General features: G+C 44.8%; 1 protein-coding gene across 1 annotated transcript in view; it reads right to left on the reverse strand.

Moving 5' to 3' along the window:
- Positions 1 to 25,192, reverse strand: part of LOC309361926 (transmembrane 9 superfamily member 2-like) — a 54,223-nt gene that overhangs the window by 11,401 nt on the left and 17,630 nt on the right. The window contains exons 7-16 of the mRNA XM_081897243.1: positions 21,046 to 21,157; positions 19,649 to 19,728; positions 18,295 to 18,403; positions 14,537 to 14,669; positions 11,744 to 11,863; positions 10,780 to 10,837; positions 8,435 to 8,594; positions 7,783 to 7,934; positions 6,674 to 6,785; positions 4,868 to 5,039 (exon numbers count right to left, since the gene is read on the reverse strand). Coding sequence (XP_081753369.1) covers positions 4,868 to 5,039; positions 6,674 to 6,785; positions 7,783 to 7,934; positions 8,435 to 8,594; positions 10,780 to 10,837; positions 11,744 to 11,863; positions 14,537 to 14,669; positions 18,295 to 18,403; positions 19,649 to 19,728; positions 21,046 to 21,157 — 1,208 coding nt within the window. The remainder of the gene's footprint in view (positions 1 to 4,867; positions 5,040 to 6,673; positions 6,786 to 7,782; positions 7,935 to 8,434; positions 8,595 to 10,779; positions 10,838 to 11,743; positions 11,864 to 14,536; positions 14,670 to 18,294; positions 18,404 to 19,648; positions 19,729 to 21,045; positions 21,158 to 25,192) is intronic.

Consider the following 25,192-nt stretch of genomic DNA (forward strand, 5'->3'; position numbering starts at 1 on the left):
TCGCTTTCTACTTCCATCCGACTGAAGACAGCTAAAGAAGAAATCCTTCTGCAAGGCCACAAGCAAGGATGAGAAAACCCTTTAATGAAAGCTTCCAGGAGAGCAGCCATGTTTGCTTTTTTATGCAAGGGAGAGTAGGAACACAGGGAGCTGCCTTATAATACAGTAATAATAATAATATAATAATAATTTATTATTTATACGCAGCCCATCTGGCTGGGCCTCCCCAGCCACTCTGGGCGGCTTCCATAGAAACCAAAAATACACTAAAATATCACACGTTAAAAACTTCCCTGAACAGGGCTGCCTTAAGATGTCTTCTGAATGTCAGGTAGTTGTTTATCGCTTTGACATCTGCTGGAAGGGCGTTCCACAGGGCGGGCACCACTACTGAGAAGGCCCTCTGCCTGGTTCCCTGTAGCTTTGCTTCTCGCGATGAGGGAACCGCCAGAAGGCCCTCGGCGCTGGACCTCAGTGTCCAGGCAGAACGATGGGGGTGGAGACGCTCCTTCAGGTATACTGGACCGAGGCCATTTAGGGATTTTAAGGGCCAGCACCAACACTTTGAATTGTGCTCGGAAACGTACCGGGAGCCAATGTAGGTCTTTCAAGACCGGTGTTACATGGTCTCGGCGGCCGCTCCCAGTCACCAGTCTAGCTGCCGCATTCTGGATTAGTTGTAGTTTCCGAGTCACCTTCAAAGGTAGCCCCACGTAGAGTGCATTGCAGTAGTCCAAGCGGGAGATAACCAGAGCATGCACCACTCTGGCGAGACAGTCTGCAGGCAGATAGGGTCTCAGCCTACGTACCAGATGGAGCTGGTAAACAGCTGCCCTGGACACAGAATTGACCTGTGCCTCCATGGACAGCTGTGAGTCCAAAATGACTCTCAGGCTGCGCACCTGGTCCTTCAGGGACACAGTTACCCCATTCAGGACCAGGGAATTCTTCACACCCGCCCGCCTCCTGTCCCCCAAAAACAGTACTTCTGTCTTGTCAGGATTCAACCTCAATCTGTTAGCCACCATCCATCCTCCAACCGCCTCCAGACACTCACACAGGACCTTCACTGGTTCTGATTTAAAAGAGAGGTAGAGCTGGGTATCCTTCGCATACTGATGAACACCCAGCCCAAACCTCCTGATGATCTCTCCCAGCGGCTGCATGTAAATGTTGAAAAGCATGGGGGAGAGGACAGAACCCTGAGGCACCCCACAAGTGAGAGCCCAGGGGTCTGAACACTCATCCCCCACCACCACTTTCTGAACACGGCCCAGGAGGAAGGAGCGGAACCACTATATGACAGTGCCCCCAGCTCCCAGCCCCTCAAGACGGTCCAGAAGGATGTTATGGTCGATGGTATCAAACGCTGCTGAGAGATCCAGCAGAACTAGGAATCAGCTCTCACCTTTGTCCCTAGCCCGCCGGAGATCATGAACCAGTGCGACCAAGGCAGTTTCAGTCCCATGATGAGGCCTGAATCCCGACTGGAAGGGATCCAAATGGTCCGCTTCTTCCAGGCGTGCCTGGAGTTGTTCAGCAACCACTCGCTCAATCACCTTGCCCAAGAATGAAAGATTTGAGACTGGGCGATAGCTGGCCATCGTGGCCGCATCTAAAGATGGTTTTTTAAGAAGCGGTTTAATAACCGCCTCTTTCAGCGGGTCTGGGAAGGCTCCCTCACGGAGGGAAGCATTCACCACCCCACAAAGCCCATCGCCCAGTCCTTCCCGGCTAGCTTTTATAAGCCAGGATGGGCAAGAATCCAGGAGACAGGTGGTTGGTTTCACTCGTCCAAGCAGCCTGTCCACATCCTCGGAGGTAACAGATTGGAATTGATCCCACACAACTTGACTAGACAAAGCTCTAGCACTCTCCTGCCCCAGCCCTGCTCCCACGGTGGAGTCTACTTCTTCCCGAATCTGAGTGATTTTATCTGCAAAAAACTTTGCAAAATCATTGCAGAAGATCATGTGGCCCGTACTGGGCCCCGATGTTGCAGGTGGTTCCACTAAATTGTGAACCACCTAAAAAGTCTCCTGCTGCTGTTTTCTGCAGAAGCAATAGAGGCGGTAAAGAAATTCTACTTCGCCGTCGCTATCGCCACTTGGTAGGCTCGACGTTGAGCTCTAACCTGTGTCCGGTCAGATTCGGAATGAGTTATCCGCCACAAGCGCTCTAGCCGTCTCAACGATTGTTTCATTGCCCTCCAATCCATGGAAAACCATGGGGCTGTCCGGGCTCCATGCAATCGGAGAGGGCGCTTCGGAGCCAAACAGTCAATAGCCCTGGTTAACTGCACATTCCAGCGGGCCACCAGGGAATCAGCTGAAAGGCCATCAACATGGGATAAAGCATCCCCTACCACTCTCTGGAAGCCATTTGGATCCATTAAGTGGTGGGGGCAGACCATCCGAATTGGTCCCACCTCCCTGCAGAGGGGATGGGTCGCAGAGAAGTCCAGTTGCACCAGGAAGTGATCTGACCATGGCACTTCTTTCGTTTCGCTTTTACTTAGATCACCAACATCCATAGAGGTAAACACCAGGTCCAAGGCATTTCCGCGGCTATGGGTTGGGCCAGACTTATTCAGGGACAGCCCCATGGAGCACATGCTTTCCACAAAGTCCCAAGTGGCCCCTTGTAAGGTCGTGTCAGCATGGATATTAAAATCCCCTAGGACGACCAAACTAGGTGTCTCCAGGAGAATATCCGCCACAACCTGAAGCAGCTCAGGCAGGGAATCCTAGGTGCAGCGGGGAGGTCGGTACACCAAAAGGAATCCTGTACTGCTCCTATTGCCCAACTTCCAGAACATGCACTCGGAAAACTGGGTCTTCCCAATAGGACGCCTGGTGCAAACTAATGACTTCCTAAAAATCACTGCAACCCCCCCTCCCTGCCCACATGACCTGGGTTGCTGTGCGTAAGAGAAACCTGGTGGACAAGCAGCGGCAAGGACAGGCCCATCTGCTTCATCCAACCAAGTCTCTGTTACACATGCCAGGTCAAGTCCTCCATCCATGATCAAGTCATGGATGGCAGCGGTCTTATGAATCATTGACCTGGCATTGCACAGCAGCACCTTCAGGTCATGTGGGTATCCCTTGCTGATTCTAGTATCCATCCGGTCAGGACCAGACCTGGAGGCAGGAATAGTCCTCAGACAATGACTAAACCTGCCTCCTCTGTAATGACATGGTCTAGTCTTAGCGTAGCTCCTCCTCCTACCCGTGATCACTGAGATCGGTTGTCCCAGTGCATCCCCCCTGTGGAACATGCCCCAGCCATTTTGTGGGCTGGGACCCACTCCCCGGCAGCCCTGACCCCTTCCCTTAAGAACAAAATAACAAACAAACAAAACCAATAAAACAATACAAACAAAAAACTGTAAAAATTACAAAAACATCAAAATCAAAAAAATTCCCCAAGCCCAACCAAACATCCATCCCACCCCCACATACAAAAAAATCCAAAAAAATTTTTTTTAAACATTTATACAGATTCAGACTACAGTATTGGGTCCATTTAGTTCAGTAATACCCACACTAATTGGCAGCAACCCTCCAGGGTTTTTCCAGACAAAAGGCTTTTCCCACCAGCCCCACCTGGAGTTGCCAGGGATTGAACCTGGGAACCTTCTGCATGGAAGGCAAATGCTCTGCCATAGAGCTAAAGCCCCACTCTACCCCTGCCATCAGCCAAAAGCCTTTACGGAGTCTTGTGGCACCTTAAAGACTCAAAATATCATAATAAAAACTTGATAATTTTATTTGTCTTTAAGGTGCCAAAAAGACTCTTTGTGTCATGAATAGCAAGAGAAACATGATTCTAGCAGAATTTGGAGAATTATTATTTTTTCACTTTTATCATGTTATGCTCCCTGAATACTCTATCCATGTGTAAGATTGGATTCAAATGCACATTGTTCTGGTTCACATGTACAGTAAGAAATCAGCAAATGTGCACATTTGATTACCGGCAGGTGAATGTTAGAAAACTCCTTTCAGTGCTGAATGAGCCCTTTATATGACGGAAGAGCATTCATAGCCTCATAGTAATACTCTGAAAGAAAGCACCCAGAATAAAATGGCCCAGGAATGCATGAATTAATGATGGTCACATTCAAACCCAACATTTAAAGCAGTATCACACCACTTTAAACAACCATGGCTTCCCCCATAGAATCCTGGGAACTGCAGCTAAGGGCGCCGAGAGTTGTTATGAGACACCCCACCCCATTCCCCTCACAGAACTACAATTACCAGAGTTCCCTAGGAAGGATTGGTTGCTGAACCATTCTGGTACCTGTAGCTCTGTGAGGGGAATAGGAGTCTCCTGAAAACTCTCAGCACCTTTAACAGACTGATTTCCTTAACTCTTTGGTGGAAGCCCTGTGCTTTAAATATATGTTGGGAAGGTGGTTGATGCCTTTGTGCTCTGAGTGGGTCCCATGTGTCACATACTAATCCTACCCATACTCCTATGTTGTGCCCTCCAGATGTTTTAGACTACAACTCCGAACATCGCTGACCATTGGCCTTTTGTAGTCCAGATAGGGAAGGCTGTTTAAGCCCATATTCTGCCATACTGGGACTTTAAGATACCAGGGGTGGGGGAGAAAGGAAGAGCTTGCAGCTGAGTAGTAGAGTATGAACCCTGCAAGCAGAAGGCCTCACCTTCAGTCCATAGCACCTCCTGTACAACAGATCACAGGCAGGACAACTCACCTAAGGCAGAGGGCAGAGAATCCTGACTTGCATGGAACCAAAGTCTAGCTTGGTACAAGGTGCCTTCGCATATGCTCCTATACATAAGACATATCTCCCAACTCTGAGACGATCAAAGACTTGAGAAATTGACTCACCAGTGAAAAGGAAGAAAATCAAGACCATGATCATTGTATATCCGAAGTATAAAATGGTGCTGGCAGTTCCTGTGATCTGAAGTTTTGAGAAGAAATAATGGACGGCGTAGATGAAGAGATAGACGGCGGTAAAGCTGCTGGTTAAGAATGACCTCCACCACCAATGATAATCCTAGAGGCAAATCAAAAGAGGTTGAGAGGCAAGGAAAGCATGAAAGACCCCCCAAAAATGCTTCCCATGTTTATTTAGTGGACCAGCCTTAAGCTGTCCTTGCACATGTCCACACTTACTAGTCTGAACTATGCTTTATTAGATTTGTTTCCCAGAATTCTATTTCACAAATTCCTGCAGGATGAATCTGGCCTACCAAGCCGCTTCCATGGCCTGCCAGCCCCTGCAAAATCAGGTGCTTCTTCGGTTTGCCCTTCTCTTCCTCCTCCTGACACTGTCCTGTTGCTGCATCTTACCAGCCAAGAGAACTCGCATCAACACTGCCGTGAGAGCAAAATGCTGCAAAGGAGAGGTGAGATGAATAGTCTGTGCCTACGTGTCTTTCTCTGTGGGAATGTGTCTGCATGTAAGTTTGGGTGAGTGGGTGAAAAAGAGAGATGTGTGCCTGCACATTTTAGAGACAGAGAAAAAGCTGATCACCCCCCAGCCTAGTGCCATTTGACCAAAGAGCTGTTCTTCTTCAGCCCAGGTGCACAACAAACGATTCAGAACCCAGTTTGTGGCTCACCCATGTTATCTAGAAAACTGAAACTAATTCCTACACTTAAGAGCTTATTTGCATGGCAGGCCTCAGGTATCTTTACTCAATGCAGCTTGTTCCACAAGGCATCTGTTTGCAGCTTGCCTAAACCCCAAAAATCTGTCTACCACAAGTATGAGATGGAGTGTTATAGACTGTCCACATAACGAAGCAACATCTCTGTGACTCGGCCACTAATATCAGCACCAAGATAAAACACCACCACTTTTATATTACACAATCTGCATACATTTGCATGACTTTTTTTCTGCTGCTCCTGCAGGTCATGGGGAGGAGTTTAGTGCAATCCACCAAAGCTTTGACCAGTCCATCCCTTTGGCTTTCAAAATCATCACGAAGCCTATACACTTTCAGGACTAATGTCACTCTCTTCCCTTCAGTTAGGGGCAAGATCCCAAATGGATCTGCAACCAGACTTGCAATTCTTCCTTTGACTAGCTAAACTACGGCTTTCATGGAGCCCTAGATAAAAAGTAATTTTCAGGATGGAGCTACTTAGCAAGGGAACGGGACACAAAGATGGCAAATGTAACAAGGAGACAACAACCTATGCTTTTTGGTTTTTTTAATTCCAGCTGGTATGCAGATGCAATCGCATCTTGATGATACATTACAAAGACTGATTTGGCACTGAAAGCTGCAGCAGTCTGTTACGTTGGCAACAGCAAATAGAAAGGGAGGGGATCCTCAGTTTCACTCCCCACCCCTTGGCATCTTGGCCTACTGCCACCATGCAGAAGTGTTATCCTCCGCCACTACTCCTAAACAGTTGCCCTCACAGCCAAGCTGCTTATTCCACAGAAAGGAATCCAGGCTTCCTAAGCACAGCATCACCCACTTTCCCTTCCTACCAGCAGGTCTACTACGCACAGCTGGCAGCCACAACATGCATAAATCTTTCCAACACAATGGGGCACCGATGCACCAGCAAGCTGCAGGTGTTGGCTCAGCCTCCCTGATGCTGCCAGCTGGTGGCTGATTCCCGTCCAGCAACAAACTAAGCTTGGCAACGGAAGTGGCAGGTCAGTTTTACCTCGGCACATAGATGAAAATAGCACAGCAAGACCGTTGCTTCTGAGCATGTAATCAGGAGGATGATAAAGACTAAGAACAAGAAGCCAAACATGTAGTACATCTGGTGAGACCTGGAATGAGAGAAGTCACCGGGTCAACCTTCGCCCAAGATCTCTGCACCCACCCTCCTTTCTCAAGGTTCAGCATCATGAAGGTCTAACAAGGACTGCAAGTGGCATTGGCACAGCAGGAAGAGTTCCAGCCCACCCCCCGCCTCAGTTGGTTAAAGACTACAGTTCATGATACGTTTAATGCCTGGCAATTAGGCTATGGTTTTTGAGAATCCAAAGCCTCAAATTCTCAGCCAAACAAGTTTCCCTCTGTCAGGTTCCCACCTCTCACCTACCTGAACTCAGAAGCCTCTCTCTATCACATACCAACTTATGCACATGTGCTTCTGAATAAGTTGCTGTTCTGTACATAGATTACCAACTGGAAGGCAATGGGTCCAGAACAGTGACTCAAACACACACACAACAGCTTCAGGGTGTGATTCAATTTTAGAACCACTTTCTAAGTATGCAAGATCCTCTCTGGCTCCTTTCGTGGCTCAACTGAAATTCTATATAAAACATTCTATGGGACTTTATAAATAAACTTGCAGAATTGGATAACATCAACTACTGAATGATATATTTGTTAGTTTGGATGTTGCTTCATTGCAAAATATATTATTTTTTCCCCTGCGCTTTTTGTTCCTTTTCCAAGTTTTTTTGAGGTCCCTCCCCTTTTGGGGGCATTTGGCAGCTGTATTTCAGCAACATCTGTATTTCATTGCACTCTCTTCCCTTCAGTTAGGGGCAAGATCTTTAAGGGATCTGCACCCAGACTAGCGCCTGCTGTTTTGAAGAACAAATGAATGACCAAACCCCAGCAGGAGGCAATGGGAAGGAGACAAACCCAGAGCAGTAAACCATGCAGAGAGCCAGCAGGCAACCTCTTCTGTAGATGGGTGCTTTGGGCCCACACAGCAGCCTTTCTTCATTTAATTATTTCTCACAAAGAAACAGCAGTGTGCCTGGCATGTAGCTTGGCAATTTCGAATTCAGAAAAGGGGGAGATACTCACCAAATGCTGTTTAAAATGAAGAAGAGCTGGATAAAGATACACCCAAAAGGGAGGATGCCTCCCATGATGATGCCCGGAAGAGGCTTGGTGAAAAAGGACTGCTCCGGGATTTGACGAGGAATCTGGTTTGTACGCACTGGGTGCTCAATGGGCTAGGGAAAGTTGGAAAAAACAACAACACCACAATTAACATGGCAGACACATCTAAGGAAACTGCAAAGCCACATTTAAAAGGTGCAATGATTTCAATATGTAAAAATATCATTATTCCCCCAACAGGGAATAATTATGGCTAATGCATCCATGTACTTGGAGGGCTATTTCTGATCTGAGTGAAAGACCACTGTTTAAGAAAAGCAGTCCCAAATACAGAGATGTTCCTCTCTTTGCAGAAGACCCCCTCAAAAAGTTTCCATGGGCTGCTGTAGTCTTCTTTAATCTTCTTTAATTCGTGCTGCTGCAACACAACACAGTGGTGCTATACCGCAAGAAGTCTTCTGGCAGTGATTGTGCAAAGGTTGCCAAACAACATGAATATATTTTCTCCTTCTGCTCACCAGCAGGTCAGGAAAGGAAAGGAATTCTCAAGTGGTATAATAAGGAGCTTTAAATATGTATATATATAATAAACTCTACTGAATTTCTAACCCACCTTCTCCTTGAATCCAAAGTATGCACCGACAAAGGTTAATGGGACAGATATTCCAAACCACATGGCCAAGATAGCAACCAGAGTGCCAAAGGGAATAGCAGCTGAGGATCCTTTCACCCAAAGAATAAGGTTCATTATGAAGAAGTCAGCAAAGACAATTCTGAGGGAACAGAAGATGACCAGATTCAGTGTTGGCATGGCGTTCCTAATTTAAGAACCTAACAAGAACCCAGATGGATCAGGACAAAGGCCCATCCAGTCCAGTAGCCTGCTTTCACTAACCAGGTGCCCTAACAGGAAGCCCGCAACCAGAACCTGAGAGAGCAACAGCAACTCTCCCTTCCTGCGGTTTCCAGCAACTGGTATTCACAAGCATTATTGCCTCAGACTGTGGAGGCAGAACCCTGAGGTTCCCCAGCCCTTTCGTAACCAACAGGTGCATGTAAGGGCCCTTCAAGGGAAGGAATTCATTTCTTTATCCTACATCTATGCCTGCATCAATATACTGCGTCCTACAGAAGCCATAGTTTCACTGTAGCACATCAGCAGCAGCAGCTAAAACCACCACCATGCAATGAACAGAAGGGAGCATCAGCTGAACATCAGCTGGCTTCAGGCAAGGATGTTGCCACACTCTGCAGCCTGGGACTCATTGCAAAAGCATTCTTAGAGCCAAAGGTACAATGCTCCATGCACTGCCATATTGGACCAAAAGCAAAGAGGAAGCCAATTCTAATTAATTCATAGAAAAATTGTATCTTTCTTTTTCAGCCAGGAATATTTAGGGGCAAATGTCATCTAATCTCCTGCAAGATGGATATCCTTGCAAACCTATCACTGTTGTGTATAAAGGCAGGTTGTTGTTGTTGTTGTTGTTGTTGTTGTTGTTAAGCTCTGCCTAAGCAAAGCAAAGCAAATCTCTCTTTCACTCCTCCAAAGGGAGAAGGGGATTGGGGGCGGGGAATCCTGCTAGTCTACAAATTCTCAAAATCAATCCAGTGTACGTAACTGCCTCGGGCTGTTTATGGCATTATGCAAATTTTCTGAACTAGCACAGCATAATCAAGACATCTGTTCTTATTTTGTGCTCTCCCTACCACCCCAGGCAATTATTCAACTTCTATGAAATGGAATTTGCACACTGGAATTTAAACTATCAGCATGGTATTTTGCCATTTTGGGCTTTGCCAAGATAGTCATCTAGATGACAGCCAGGATGTACATTTCTGGTTGGGACTTCTGGTATCAGGCTATTTCACACCTTGTTGCCAAACAGTCTAATTTCTAGTCCACTGTCTATTGATATTTTTTAATTTTGAAATGAAAGAGTTAACACAACCATGCTTCCTAAGACCGCCAAGTCCCACATGTCACCTTGCAAGCAGAAACACTGGCAACACTGCCCTAACCATATTTTGCTCAATGCAGAAGTGACTCTTAACCATCTCAGCATTGCTGATGTGGTCCAAACAAAAGCAGAGCAATGTGTTTAGCAATGGCTGGGCTGAAGGAGTTGCTAGAAGGAAGCGTAAAAAGGGGCCACCCAACTGCCTCAGGAACTCCCACTCCAGATTTAGATTTAGATTTCTCCTCCCAAAGATGTCCCACAAGGCAGCGGAGGTTTTGAATCAGATACTCTTGAATTATTAGCACCACTAATAATCGACTAAAAGCCAATGCATGACACCATAGCTTGAAGAGTTTGCAAACCACAGTTAAGTTTTGCTTCAATACTAAGCAAACCACAGTTAAGGCACTCAAGACTTTCCAAAGATAGTTAAAAAAAAGGAGAGGGAGTTTAAAAACAAAGTGATACAGGAATATCAATGCACTTACAAACATGGGGATCTGGTTCATAGCTACATGCACTCAAGAACATGGAAATGAAGAGGAGCTGCATGCGTACAACTGGATTAGATTACAACTGGAGTAACTGAATATACACACTTCTTCAGATACACTGAAACAGAAGTCACCAGACCCTTATATATAGTGGGAGGGTGGGGTGGGGTTTTTCTCAAGAGGGTAGTAAAAAACGGATGATTGACTCAATGGGTATGGTAAACCTGCTGACGTCTGGTGACTTCTGTTTCAGTGTATCTGAAGAAGTGTTCATGCACACGAAAGCTTATACCAAGAACAAACTTAGTTAGCCTCTAAGGTGCTACTGGACAATTTTTTAATTTTTTTATATATTTTGACTGCGTCAGACCAACACCTACCTGAATCTAGAACTGGAGTAACTGTCAGTCATGTGAGTAAGAAGCATAGGCCTTTGTGCATATTAACCAGTTTGCAATGCAGAAAATGAGTTTTATAAAAAGAAAGGTGTGAGCAATACTAACCCTGGACACAACAGAGCTGTCAGCAACACATTTGTCTTCCATTTTTCACCTCTAAATGCTGAGAAGAGGAGAAAAAAGTAATCACTACATTTAACACATTTGAAGTAGCTGGAAGAAATTTATTTATTTTTAAGTCTCAATAATTTTAACACTAGATTGCTCACCATAGTACTATGAACTGCTCTGAATCTTCCCTGCTTATAGAATCTGAACCCCAAGGAGTGCTGATAACGATCCTCTGCCATAATTCAACCCGGCTCAATATCCTGTTCATAACTGACAGCCAGGATCCAGGAAAGCTTTTCAAGTTCTCTCCCCACCCTATGTACTTGTGTTACATTTCAAGCAAACCTCCCCATGTTTCACAATCAATTTGCAAAGGGTCATGAGAAAGAGAGAGGGCACTGCAGTTCAGAAAAGGAGTGGGGAGGTAAACACTGCTAAGAACACCACTTTCTTATTCTGTTACCTCATGGTCTTTCCTGTCCCTGCTAAACCAGTGAAAAATCACTGGCAGTTCCCATTCTACAAAGGCCGAAGAAAGGCTAAGAGATTTGACCTAGGACAGCCAATCAAGGGCTGGGCAGGAACCACCCTTGGCTTTCCACTTCCAAGTATGATCAGTGGAGGTGAATGGGGGCACTGCCCCCCCCTCGCCCCCAGCCAGCCCACACTTGCCTGCCTTCCACATATAACCAACCCAGGGGGTGGTGCTGTCTGTCGGCTTCCTTAGCCTCAGTGCTGCCCTTGTAGAATTCAGATGGGAGGAGCATGATTGCAAAACTAGATTCAGCAGGCTCTGCCAGTCATTGGCTCTAACTCTGGCTATCACTGTCCGCCTACTGTTCCCCCCCACCACCACCTTCCACCCTACCAGTTTCAATTGGGTACCACCGGCCGCTGAGCACAATCTCTGTGGTTTCAACAGCCTGGCAACATTCCATTACACAAGGCTTGCACTTACTTTTGTACATCCGAGCAGATACGTAGCCTGCTGGGGTTCCCAGCAAGACCCACAGCACGACAGCACAGGTCATCAAGGCCCCCCTGTTGGCTGGCGAAAGGAATCCAAGGCAGGCAAGGACTGAAAGTGTCAACAGAGAGAACAAAAGTGTGTTACAGAAGAGGTTCCCTGGTGTAAATTGGTGCAATGTTCCAAAAGTGCAAATGTGCCCCCAGGGTTGAAACTTTCAAAACACAGAGTGAAGACATTTCCTATTTGTCCAGGCATTTAGATCTTGAAGTATATGATTTTCCAAGATATTTACCAACTGCTGGTTTTACTGTATTTCAACTGCAATATTGTGGCTTTTAGTGATGGGAATTTTTTCAATCTGGTTGCTTTACTGACCTGTTGTTAGCTGCCCTGTGCTCTATAAGGGAATAAGGGCAGGATATAAATTAAAAATCATAAATGCGCCCACCCAAAATCGGAACGTAAGGAGTTGCCTTATGCTAGTTCAGACCATTGGGTCCATCTAGCTCAATACAGGTTAGCCCACTGCGTTAGCCCACTAATGCAAGAGTCAACATTCCTGGGTACCATGCATATACATGAAATCACATTTAGTGGGTAAAACCATCTAAGAAGCCAAACTCCGCTAAACTCCACCACAATCGCTCCCTCCAGACTTCCTTTCTCAAACTCCAACTCTCCACAGGCCTCAAAGGTCGATGCAAAGGCTCATGGGGTCAAAGCTGTAAAGGCCCCTGAGATTGCTACCCATTTCCCCACTCTTCTCATGCCATATTTGCAGTTTTCCTGCTCTTTTCGGGCTGTTTCTGCCCCTTTCCAGCCATTTGTCAAAGAGAAGAACAACTACCAGACTTTTAGAAGACATCTGAAGGCAGCCCTGTTTAGGGAAGCTTTTAATGTTTAACAGACTACTGCATTTTAATATTTTGTTGGAAGCCGCCCAGAGTAGCTGGGGAAACCCAGCCAGATGGGCAGGGTATAAATAAATTATTATTATTATTATTATTATTATTATTATTATTATTATTATTATTATTATTATTTTGCAGTTTAAAACAAGTTATTTAATTATTTCCTGTGCCACACTTGTACACAGTTGAGGGGAGATAGCAGCTCTCCAGGATTTCAGGCCGGGGGCGGGGGGAGTCTTGCAGCCCTGCCTAGAGACATGAGGGGGCCTTCTGCATGCAAAGAAGGTGCTCTACCATCGAAATAAGGCCCTCCCCTCACCCACCAAGCTTTTGAAAGGGGTGAGGAACCTGTGGGTCTCCAGCTACCACTGGACTGCAACCTGTGTCAGCCCTGGCCAATTGCCACAGCAGCTGGGGCTAATGGGCGTTAGGAGCCCAGCAAACTTTTGGAAGGCCAGAGGTTCCCCATCCCAGTTTTAGAACAGCTTTATGTCCTGTGGGGAATCCTTTCCCCATGAGAATCACCTGACAAGGAAGACCCACCGCAGGACCCCAGTACGCTGCAGAGGCTTCTGGGACATGTTCGCAGGCAAATGCATGGGAGCACTAGGCAGCCTCACTGAACTGCTGGGATGGCTCGGTTGGCGGAGCACAGGGCTGCAAATCTCCAGGTTGCGGGTTCGAGCCCTACTCTGGACAAAAAAGATTCCTGCATTGCAGGGACTAGATGACCCTTGGGGTCCCTTCCAACTCTACCACTCTGCAGTTCAAACTGAGGGTGCAGATGATCAGTATTGATAGCATGGCTTCTTCTGAAAGGGAAAGCCTGCTTTTCAGTACTGATCCTCCCAACCAAAGAACCCTTGGCAAGCTCCCAATGAAAAGAACCATGGAATTGTAGAATTGGAAAGGACCCTGGCAGCCATCTAAGTCCAACCCCCCGCAATGAAGGAATCTCAGCTAAAGCTCAGAGTTTCCTGAAACAACAAACAACGAAATACTCTGCCTTAGAAAACTGTACCATTCCTGTCTTTCTTTCTTTTGTGCGTGTGAGGGAAGGGTTGCAGCTAAGCAGTACACAGGGTTTGCTTTGCACAAAGAAAGCCCCAGGTTCAACCCCGCTGCATCTTCAAGTAGGACTGGATATGCCTCCACCTTAAGCCCCTGACAGTCAGTGTAGACAATGAAGCTAGATGAAACAATGGTCTGACTTGGAATAAGGCATCCTCCTAGGTGACTAGTCCTCAAGATCTCAGTTGGTTTTGTGACTACTCAGCTCCACTGTGCATAACTGTAGGGTGATGAGCTTACACTATATATATATATATATATATATATATATATATATATATATATATATATATATTTTCTACTGATGGCTACAGCTGCTCAGTGGCGTAGCATGGGTTGTCAGCACCCGGGGCAAGGCAAGTAATTTACACCCCCTAACCCGTGGATTTGCACCCCCTAACCCTAACCGCCAGATGTTGCGCCCGGTGCGGCCAGCCCCCCCTGCACCCCCTACGCTACGCCACTGCAGCTGCTGCCTCAAAGTATCTGTCTTCCCAGCAGTCAGCTGTCCCCAGGTTTACATGGGGTGGAATTGCATATGCAAAACAGGCAGCACAAGAACACACAGGAAGGTGCATTATTCAGAGTTGGACCACTGGTCCATCTAGTTCAGGTAAGTGAACACTGACTGGCAGCAGCCACTGACAATCCTTGTGGACAATGCTGAGCTAAATGGACTCAAGGTCTGACTCGGCATAAGGCAGGTAAATATTAATAATATTGGTAATAACATAAACACACAGAAAGCCAGTATTGCATAAATAACGATGATGATTTCAGCCAACCTCCTGCTACTTACATAAGGTAATAAATGTCATTATGAAAATCTGCGTCCCTTGCCCCAGGAAGACAGAGAGCAGCATGCCCTTCCTGGGAGGCCTAAACACATCTCCATGGACCAGCTTCCACCCAAACTCCTCCTGGGCGTCCTCCTGTAATAACATCTCTTTATTAGGCATACATCATGCAACAGTGAATTAGTACAAGCCAGACGTGAAATTCACTTTCCTAGCCTGATTATCTTCCAGGTTTTGTTTCTGAAGGGGACTAATTGCATCAGTGTTGTTACTCACTGGTTTTACAACTCCCTAATGGACTGCTGGTTGGGGGTGGGGGACTTGCGTGTGCAGAGGATGTAGATATATTAAGAAACGCTTATCTTGAGGAGGAGAAACAAACATTAACATGCTTAGCTAGAGTGCCGCAATGTTAATTGATATTAAACAAAAGATCATGTTCAATTTAAGTGGTATCGCGAGCACTCAACGCATTTATCCATCTTTGTCTTCTGTTGCCTAACAAGCCAGTTTCAAATCTGACATGAAAGGAAAGGAAATACCATGCCACAAAACCAAGGCCTAGGTTCTATCAGGTGTCAACTCCTGTGGTTTCCACACACTATAGGCTGGCACTATAGGGAGCAACAAGGCAGTGGAATAAAACATGAATCAAAAACGCTGTTCCAAATCAAAGATGCTGTTCTGCACCCCCAACACTGCTGAAGCATTCAATTCCCTCTTTTTCATCTGGGGTTAGTTACTGCACCAATGTGACCAAATGTTAGCTTAAGTTCTCTAAACAGATCTTCGTGGCAGAATACTCCTCCCCAAAACAAGTCACGCCTCTTTTCAGTCCATATTGTTAACATCCTTAACTTTTCTTCTTGTTCCCAATGGGAACAAAGGTTCATGGCAAAGGTTTAGTGGCAAACTCCCTTTTCCAAGCTCAAAAATTCCTTTCAAATCAAACATTGTGCAATGTATCTCAAAGCACTCAGCAATGGGCATCTCCATTTCTGTCCAGTTAACAAAAGCCAGTCTAGAAAAAGGAGGTGCCAATACTCACTTAAGAAATACTTGAGCACATATTTTGCTGAGCCTCCATGATGAGATAGCTCAGGGGAAATTATTTTTAATATTTTTAAAGGGTTGTTCTGATACTGTTAAAAAAATGTGTTTCTAAGATGCCCCAATGAAGGCAATTCATCTTTCCAAAATGCACTAGGAGAAATAAAACACATTGGCATTTTGCAAACATGTTTTTATTTCTCTGTGTTTCCACCTGTAGCAATGCATACATGTGATACACCACATATGTTCATGGTGTATGCTATCTTTTTTTAATGGTGTATGCTATCTAAAGGCAAGGGAACCATGCTTGTTTCCCTTCAAAACGACAGTTCCAGTCAAAAACAAGTACATCAGAATTTCAATCAAATAAAATTCATTTTCTTAATCAACTGAGATGCATTCAGTCAGATGAGAACCCCACGTCAAAATACCTGGAGTCCTCTACGTGCCAAAACAGAGGGTATTACCTATCTGGTGGAATTAAAGAAAATGAGGTGAACATTTTGGACTCATCCACACAACTTGCTTACTGAGCATCTGTCCATATTTGCTGATCAGCAACTGGTTTGACTGGAGACCTTTCTGGGAAGTGTGTGTTAGTCAACAGGCCACACAGCTATTCTGAGAGTATCTCCTCTTTCTCTAACAAATTTGCAGTTGGGGAAAACAATGAAATAGAAGCTCAGTAACTTTTCTTCACTTCCCCATCATTACCAATGCAAGCTACATTCCTTATTGAAACGTGGCCTGGAAATTGTTTCTTGCCCTCTGCAATCTTGTTCCTGCACTAAACAAAGACACTTTAGGTAGGGAAAACTTTAAGAAGGATGTTGACAAGCTGGAAGGTGTGCAGAGGAAGGAAACCAAGATGATCAAGGCTCTGGAAACTAAACCTTATGAGGAGCGCTTGAAGGAGCTGGGTATGCTTAGCCTGGAAGAGAGGCGACTGAGAGGAGATACGACAGCCATCTTCTAACATCTCAAGGGCTGTCAGATGGAAGAGGGAGCAAGCTTGTTTTCTCCTGCTCTGGAGGGTAGGACTCAAACCAATGGCTTCAAGTTACAAGAAAGGAGATTCTGACTAAACATCAGGAAGAACTTTCTGACAGTAAGAGCTGTTTGACAGTGGAATGGTCCCCCACTGGAGGTTGTGGACTCTCCTTCCTTGGAGGTTTTTAAGCGGAGGTTGGGTGTCCATCTATCATGGATGCTTTAGCTGAGATTCCTGCATTGCAAGGGGTTGGACTAGATGACCCTTGGGGTCCCTTCCAACTCTAAGATTCTATGATTCTAGGTACTCAAGCACCCAGCAATTCTTGCATCCTCCAAAGGTGGGCACTTTCCACAGAAGGGTGTGACGGGACACATTCTATTCTATGTAACCTTGGTTGGAATCTTGGGAGCCAAATACCCAGGAAGCTGAAAGGAAAAGCTTCTATGGGGTTGGTTAAGAATATAAGTTTAAGGTTCCCCAACATACGAGATTTAGGTGTCTAAATCACTGCTCATGCAGCATATCTGGGAAATTTAAGCCATGATTAAACTCCTCCTGCAAAGAGACAATGCAGCTAAAAATATTTTCCCTAGAAACCTGAGACATAGAAAGTTCTTGCCGCACCAACACTGCTGCCTTTAAAGCTTGATAGTGTCTTGCCAGAGAAGAAATCAAATTACCTAAGCAAAGCATGAGAGCTGAGCCCCTGATTTGTTTCATATGAAGCAAGGCACTCCTCACCTTGGGAAAGCAGGATTTTTGTAAGGCTGTTCATTACTTCCAAATGACAGCTGATGGAAAGTCTGTATTTTGCAGACTTTTGTTTTAATTAGCTAAGTAAATACGGCCTATTTGCTTAAAGTTTTAAGAGCTCTTCACTGAGGCGGCCACAGGAGCCACTTCCCAAGCAGACCACCTGTAGCTTTCTAGTGAGCCGCTGGGAAAATGGAAAGACAAAGGAAAGCAAGAAATGCCTGGCCTTTAGGAACATGGCTCCCAAGGAAGGCAACAAATGGTTGCTGCAGAAGGGGCAAGAGTTCCTCTGTCACCTCCCTCTCAGCTCTGCATCATCTGTTCTCCTTCTCCCACAGGACTAGAACTTGGGGTCTTCCAGTTAAGCTGAATGTTGGAAGATTCAGGGCAAGCAAAAGGATGTACTTCTTTCACCGTGCAACTATGGAATTTGCTCTCCCTAGGGGTAGCCATGGCCACCACCTTGTATGTCTCTAAAAGATTGGAGAAATCAGTGTAGGTCAAGGCAATGAATGGATGGTAGGCATATTGCCTAGGTTCCACCTCCACTGTGGAAGGCAGGATGCCTCTGAATACCAACTGCTGGGGATCAAAATTGGTGAGAATTGATGTTGCACTCATGTCCTGCTTGTGGGTGTCCCAGAGGAATCTTTCTGATCACTGTGAGAAGAACAGGGTGGTGGACTAGGTGGGCCTTCGGCCTGGCCCAGCAGAGATCTTTTTCTGTTCTTGTGTTAAGGTAGGGAGCAAAGTGCCCATCTTTTCTTTCCAGTGTTGCAACAGTTACAGAGGCACATCTTGTCCTCAACCGTGAAAGAGGACTGCTATGCTAGCCTCCAGACTTCACAAACCTACTCAGAATCCCCCTTGCTCCAAGGGGCCTTGCAGCACCGGCACATTAGTACAGCTCTGCCCCACCCCTCCATTTCAGAACTTAAAAAGGCACCCCATTTTACTTACCGAGGAGTCAATCTGGTTGTATCTTGCAATATCTTTATGCAAAGTCCTCAGAAGGATCATGGCAACCATTCCAGACAAGAAGAGCACAATTACAAGGGAATTCATTATGCTGCAAGTGAAAAGCAAACTCAAGAGATAGTAAACCGATCCCATGTGGCATCAGACACAATTCTTAAGTCTATGATGTGGCACTGAACACTCAAGTCCAGGGCAGGCAATCAGTGGCAAAACTAGCAGCATTGAAAACTTTAAATAGGATTAAATAGTCAAAACTGAACAAGGGACGGTGCTATGATGAACTGCTTGATGAAAAGTATTTTCATTTGGGTTTCAGGTTGGGTTTTAGGTGTTGCCCTGAAATCTCCGGGCAGGACTGGGAAAGACTCACGACTGAAACCCTGCAGACCTGCTTTATGACAGGCTCTTATAATATTTGACCTATGCCTTATAACACTACACTAAGCATTTCATGATTAAAATATATGTATCAGAAGCACACGTGCATATGAACTTTTTGCCCCTTTGAACTCCGACACAAACCATGATTTGCACTAAACAGAGTTTACATTCTAACCCATGAAGTGGGTTTCCAAGTACAGACAAGCCACAGTTTGGTCATTTCGCCTCCAGCTGCACATTGCAGATGGTATCTCAAACATCAGACACCAAGGGCAGAGCAACTTCCCAAACCATAGTTTGTTGGTTTGGATGTGAACAGCAAGCTACAGTTTTTCTTCAGCTGTGGTTTCCAAACATAGTATCAGATCCTAGTTTGTGGCCATTTACAAAGTATGGTATGTCAGGTGATATTTGTTCAGATGTAACAAACCACAGTCTGATTTTTCAAACTGTAGTTTAATGGTTGATACACGCTTACTTTGCACTGTGTGCCTCAAGACTGAGAAGAGGTTTCCTCTTTATCATCATATTTTTTTTAAAGGCGAAGGGGGAACTCAATCCATATTCACTGTGAGCTTTTTTCCTTAACAGTAAATACTAACTTCAGAGATAAAACTCCAAAGCAAATCACATGACAGCATTAAAAGAATGTGATCAACTGTAACATCTCAGAAATTCTCTGAAACGAGAAGATAAAAGTAAAATGTGCCGATTGCTTTTCTTCAGGATACAGAAGGCACATTCTTTGCATGAAACACAATACTTCGAGCAGCTCCCAAGAGGGCCAGTCCTGAGGAAAGTAAGTCCACAAATGAAAACATGAGACGTTGGCTGCCTTGAATGCTAGCTGCCTTCTTTCTAACCACAAGTTCCAATTCCCAAAAAATAAAGCAAGATTCAGATCTTCCAAGTTTTGCTGCAAGCTATTTCTTTCAGAACTTTCAACATCTCTTACCTAAACCACTGGATGTTGGTATGGGGCATGGATTCCAAAATGTAGTCCCATCTCGAAGCCCACTTAATATTGTTGTTCTCCTGCATGGAAAAAGTATGAGATGAACAATGGAGCACTTCTCAGAAAACAAGTCTTCATACATTTAATTATCACTGGCTAAACTAACCCACTGGGTAAGCTAACATGGGAGTAGGTGCAACTGTGTCTGTTAGCAGCAGAAAACAAACCACTAGCTGTAACCAAAAGCTAAAAGGAGGTCTCAATCCATGTGCTCAATAAATGTCCTTTTCTATAGCAAGGAATGTGCAATGGTGCTGCATAGAAAAGTCTCTGATTGATAGAAGGGGGGGGGCAGTACCTGCAAATACTGAGTTCAGTGTGGACACTACAGCTACTGGTGCAAGGTGATTTACCTGTAAAAGCAGATACTCCCACAGGGCACAACACATCTTGTGCTTTTTAATGAAGTTAACGTTACATACCCAAGTTAAATTAAGTCTTCTTAAAAAGCCAAATATTGACAGGCAGTTCATTCATGTTGTCAAATTAAGAGGACCGAGTGGCTCAATGGAATGGTAACAGGATACAGAAGCTTGCACTTCAAGGTCATGGGTTCAAGTCACATTCCATTTGGAAGGAAAAATGAAAGTTGTTAGCCCATGACGGCCATTTGGCTGCCTGGGCAAAAGCTAGCTAATGGTCTCCGCCGACTTCCTTGCAATACAGGTGTCTTGCATCACAAAAACCTAACTTTAATTGCCACCCTTTGGAGTTAGTCTCAACACAGCTATTGGGATTGGAGCGGATATGGAAATCAAGCTACTAAGCCCTCTCTGCAGTTGACCATGCTGTGTCATATTCAATCAGGACTCTCCTCTAAGCAGGCTGTCAATCAGTCGTTCAGTGCCAACACCAACTTTTCATTAAGAGATTAAAGCAGAGTCATTCCTTCCAGCCCAATTTGGATCAGCAACTAAATGCGTGCTCAATATAGGCTAAGCAACTAGAAGAGAAGGAATTGTTCCTTTGTGACGAAAAGGCTCCCAATCTCCCTTAGAAAAAAATCCAAGGTTATTCTTGGATAGCACATGGTATATATTAATCATAATCATGAAAAACAAGATCTATTTGGAGAAATATCAATCAACTATTTATGTCATTTGTAACTGAGTGCAGTGTATATTTACGTGTTCAACTGTGGGATGTTTGTACGATTACTTACACTTCAAAAAAAAAAAAAGAACTATGTTAAACAACTTATAGGGGTTTCAGGCTAAATAGACAGCTAACTCTGAATTTAAAGTAAGTACCCAGGTTGCTTCCCCACTGCCTATAAAAACTGATAATCTGAACCATTTTAAGAAATTATAGCTGCAAAACATCTCTCTTGTACTTACTTCAAATTTCACAGAGTAACTGTAAATCAGATTCAGCTTGCTGTTAAACTCTGCAGAGATTTCCATGGGGGGGCCTTCACAAGACAAATTGTTTATATCCGTTTGTTTATAACTACAAAGATAAAATATAGTTTTATCACACATGATGATGCAAGAACCTTCGTTGCAATTTTTACAGATTCACTGGCATAGTGTTAAATGTTTTCGTTTTTCTGAATCAATTTGCCTGAAGTGCCAAGTGTTCTTCAGAGTCCAGAGACATTTTGTGAATTAAACGCACATTGCAAAAACTTTCCCATGAACAAAAACAATGAATTTGGCTTCTGAGCACAAAAACAAGTCTGAATGTAAACTCCAGTGTTGTTTGGGGGCTTACTCCTTCAAACCACAAGCTAGCTTTATGCACCAGCCCCAAAATCCAGGGTCATAACACATGCTACTTCCCCCCTCCAAAAAAAAGTTTATTAATATTAGTATTAGATACACTCCACGTAAGAGGCCAAGATCCAGGCATTCCAGCATACATGCCAGGTATAATACGATCATTTCACAATTGTCCCCCACACTATGTTGACTAATTCAAGATGGGTTGCCATACGCAACCTGAAGAAAGTGAGATCCAAGAGGATCCGCAGAATCAAGAGCAGCATTATAAGGTTAAGGGCCACTTTGCAAGTTACCAACTATCATTTTTTCCTTAAGAATATGGACATTGCTATGTTATGAAGTACCAGCATCCCCTCCCACCCAGCACAACCCAAGAATACATAAGGCAGCTATTGCACAACTGAGGAACTTTGAGCACCCCAGATGTTGTGGGACTACAATTCCCAACATCCCATACCATGCTAACTATAAGTATAGGAACATAATGGCCCATCCAGTCCAGTATCCTGTTCTCAGAGTGGCTAGCCAGATGCCTATGGGAAGTCCAAAACAAAAACTCACGCACAAGAGCATTTCCCCTCCTGCATTTTCCAGCAACTGATATTCTAGCTGTGGAGCAAAGGATGGATGCAACTGAAGGGCCACAAGTTCCCCATCCCTGATGTATCAGCTGCTTTGTTGTGATAATTACAGTGGAAAAGGCACTTGAGCCATTTTTCATATATGACAATTGAAAGCAGCCTGCGGAATTTACTTCTGCAAGAAGACTGGGAACAGACCCCAAAGCAAAGGAACAGATCCCCAAAGCATAGGAATACAACTTGCAATTTATTTATTTATGTAGAAGAATCTGCAGTGAACAAAGCAATGGGAAGACATTTAAGTTACCCTGCAACTATGAATTCAAAGGGCAGCTTTTAAAATTATTATTTCAACTCCAGGTGAGTTTTGTAACAACTTTCATGTTGTGTGAACCTAACAATTTGCAATGTGAGAAAAAAGAGGTCTGGACACCCTGAATAACCTGCAACTGACTCATTGTGCCCCAGTTACAACACCTGCCCATAAATTGGGGGTTCCTAAACCTGAAGGTATGTCCACTGAAGAGGTAAATGGGATTGAATTCTTAGGATTCCCTGACAAATAAGAGAAGTATTAATATCCACATATTAATTCCATGCAAACAACTCAGCCTAAGGTCGTTAGATTTACCATGAACAGAGCTCACGTACTTCTAAAGAGCAATACAGCTGGGAAAGGGTTCGTAAGATGCAACTTTCACCATCCCTGCAGTCCTGTAGAAAAAGCAACACCCATGGAGCTGCTTCTGACATCAGAGAGTTACCAGAAGGGAAAGGAAATGGCCATGGTAGAATCTGGACCACGTGGCTCCTAATGCGCATTACCCATCCCTATCTGGTATGTAGTTCACACCCCTTCCCCTTCATTCTGGGAAGGAGCTTCAAGACACAGGAAGCAGACCAACTAGAGGGGCCGGGAGAAGAGAGCAGAGTTTAACCTAAGGAGGCTACTCTTGAGGCTGAGGCCTAGAAACAACACTCTCACAACAGTCCTCCAGGAGTAGTGGGTCAGCACCGACAGCCTGGGAACAGCTACTATGAGAACTCTTTTGGACCCATTATACACTTACAGATCTCGACCCTCTCAGTTAATGTTTTGCTGCCAGTTATTTCCTTGAAATAGCTGTAAAACAAGACTGGCCAATTTTAGTTTTATTTTTAGCCAAGCAGCACATGAAAGCGGAGGGTGTGACCACTCCACAATCTTGCACGCACATTCTCATGACACACGTACAGCCCACCCTCCTCAGCTGACACATGCAGATTGGCTGGGGGGGAGGTATTGCCCCCACCACCATTTTTGATCTGATGATTGGGGTATCTGCATTGCCACCAGGGCACAGAGCTTTGCCCAACCAGCATTGCATCTAATTTATTTTTGATGCTGCTTCCAAAACTGGGGAGCCAGAACATGGTATAAGGCAGCTTTTCATGCTCCTGGTTCAGCTTGCTCAGGATTGTCCACAATGACTGGCAAATGGTTTTCCAGAATTTCGGACAGAAAGCATCCCCAGCTCAACCTGGAAACACAAGGAACTGAACATGGCACATTCTGCTTGCAAAGCACTGTCACTGAGCTATGGCCCTTTCCCAGTTTGCTGGGGTGTTGGATCAAACAGTTGAATACCTCCCCACTGCTGTTTAATGCTAAGTTTCCAGAATGCGGAGCTTAAAAAAATAAAAGCTATCTTCACTGAGATTTGAGAAGCCTTACAAGATGCAACTCCATCCACATTTTGCCAGCAGTGTCTTCCCACTACTTGCAGAGCAGGTTCAATGCCACTGACAGCAACACAGAAGGAAGACCATGTCAAGCTAAACTCCAAAGGAAAGGGCTAACTTTTTCACTCTAACCCATCTTCTTCCCTTGAAGCAAAGTAGATCAGTACTCTTACAAGGAACTATAGGACCACCTAATGGAGGGAGAAAAGATTGCAGGCATTGCAGGTGAAGCAACCCGTATTTTCAAGCACCTCGAACCATTCTCTTACAATATATCTTCAGACTACATGTGGCAGCAAACATCAGTTTTGTGATGATAGATGATAGATAGATAGATGATAGATATTGTAGATACACACAGAGAGAATGTGTTTCAACCTCTTTTTGAGCACAAAATCTCACAGTGCCTCCCATAAAGACAAACACTAGAGAATGAGAGATGGGTAGAAACAAAGCAGTGAAAGAAAACTTAACTATGCCCCCTTGTGGAATGCATTACCCCAAAACAGTTATCGCAAGCCATTCAGGAGAGCAGTGGTTCCCAAACACGTTTTTTCCCCACCTGAAAATTGCTGAGACTCTTGGTGGATCACTTCATGATTTTTCTGCCTTGTTGTAGCAATCATAATGAGCTGTGCTAAAGGCTGTGTGGTTTTTAATTGCATTTTCGCAGCTTCTCTTCCTTCTTATATAATGCATTTGGATGCATTCCATAGATTTCAGATTGCAATACAATAAGAGAAATAAAAAAAGCAATCGAAAATACCATTAAAAATCAATACAAGTATTTGGTGCAACATGCTGGTTGACTGACCAAACCCAAAGAGCGCTTGATATTGGTTCCTCATCATCCTGGAAAAAAGGGAGAAGTGGAGTGGCACGGGATTCTGTGTCTTTATAAACAACTTGAACAAAGGAATTGAGGGGATGCTCATAAAACTTGCAGATGACACCCAACTGGGAGAAGTAGCTAATGCCAAAGATGAATCCCAGATTGGAGAAATGGGCCAAAACTAATAAAAATGAATTTCAATAGGGATAAATGAGGTTCTGCACTCAGACAGGAGGAACCAGCAACACAAATATAAGATAGGGGACACCTGGATTGCCAGTAGTACAAGTAAAATGGATCTAGGGGTTTTAGTAGACCACACGTTTCACATGAGCCAACTGTGTGATAAAGCAGCAAGACCACCCCCATCATTCTGCCCGGACACTGAGATCCAGCGCTGAGGGCCTTCTGGCGGTTCCCTCATTGCGAGAAGTGAGGTTACAGGGAACCAGACAGAGGGCCTTCTCAGTAGTGGCGCCCGCCCTGTGGAACACCCTCACTTCAGATGTGAAGGAAATAAGCAGCTATCCTATCTTTTAAAGACACCTGAAGGCAGCCCTGTTCAGGGAAGATTTTAATATTTAATGCTGTACTGTTTTTAACACTTGATTGGGAGCCGCCCAGA

The sequence above is a fragment of the Podarcis melisellensis genome, assembly GCF_964234715.1.
Source record: "Podarcis melisellensis genome assembly, chromosome: Z".
Taxonomy (NCBI): Eukaryota; Metazoa; Chordata; class Lepidosauria; order Squamata; family Lacertidae; genus Podarcis; species Podarcis melisellensis.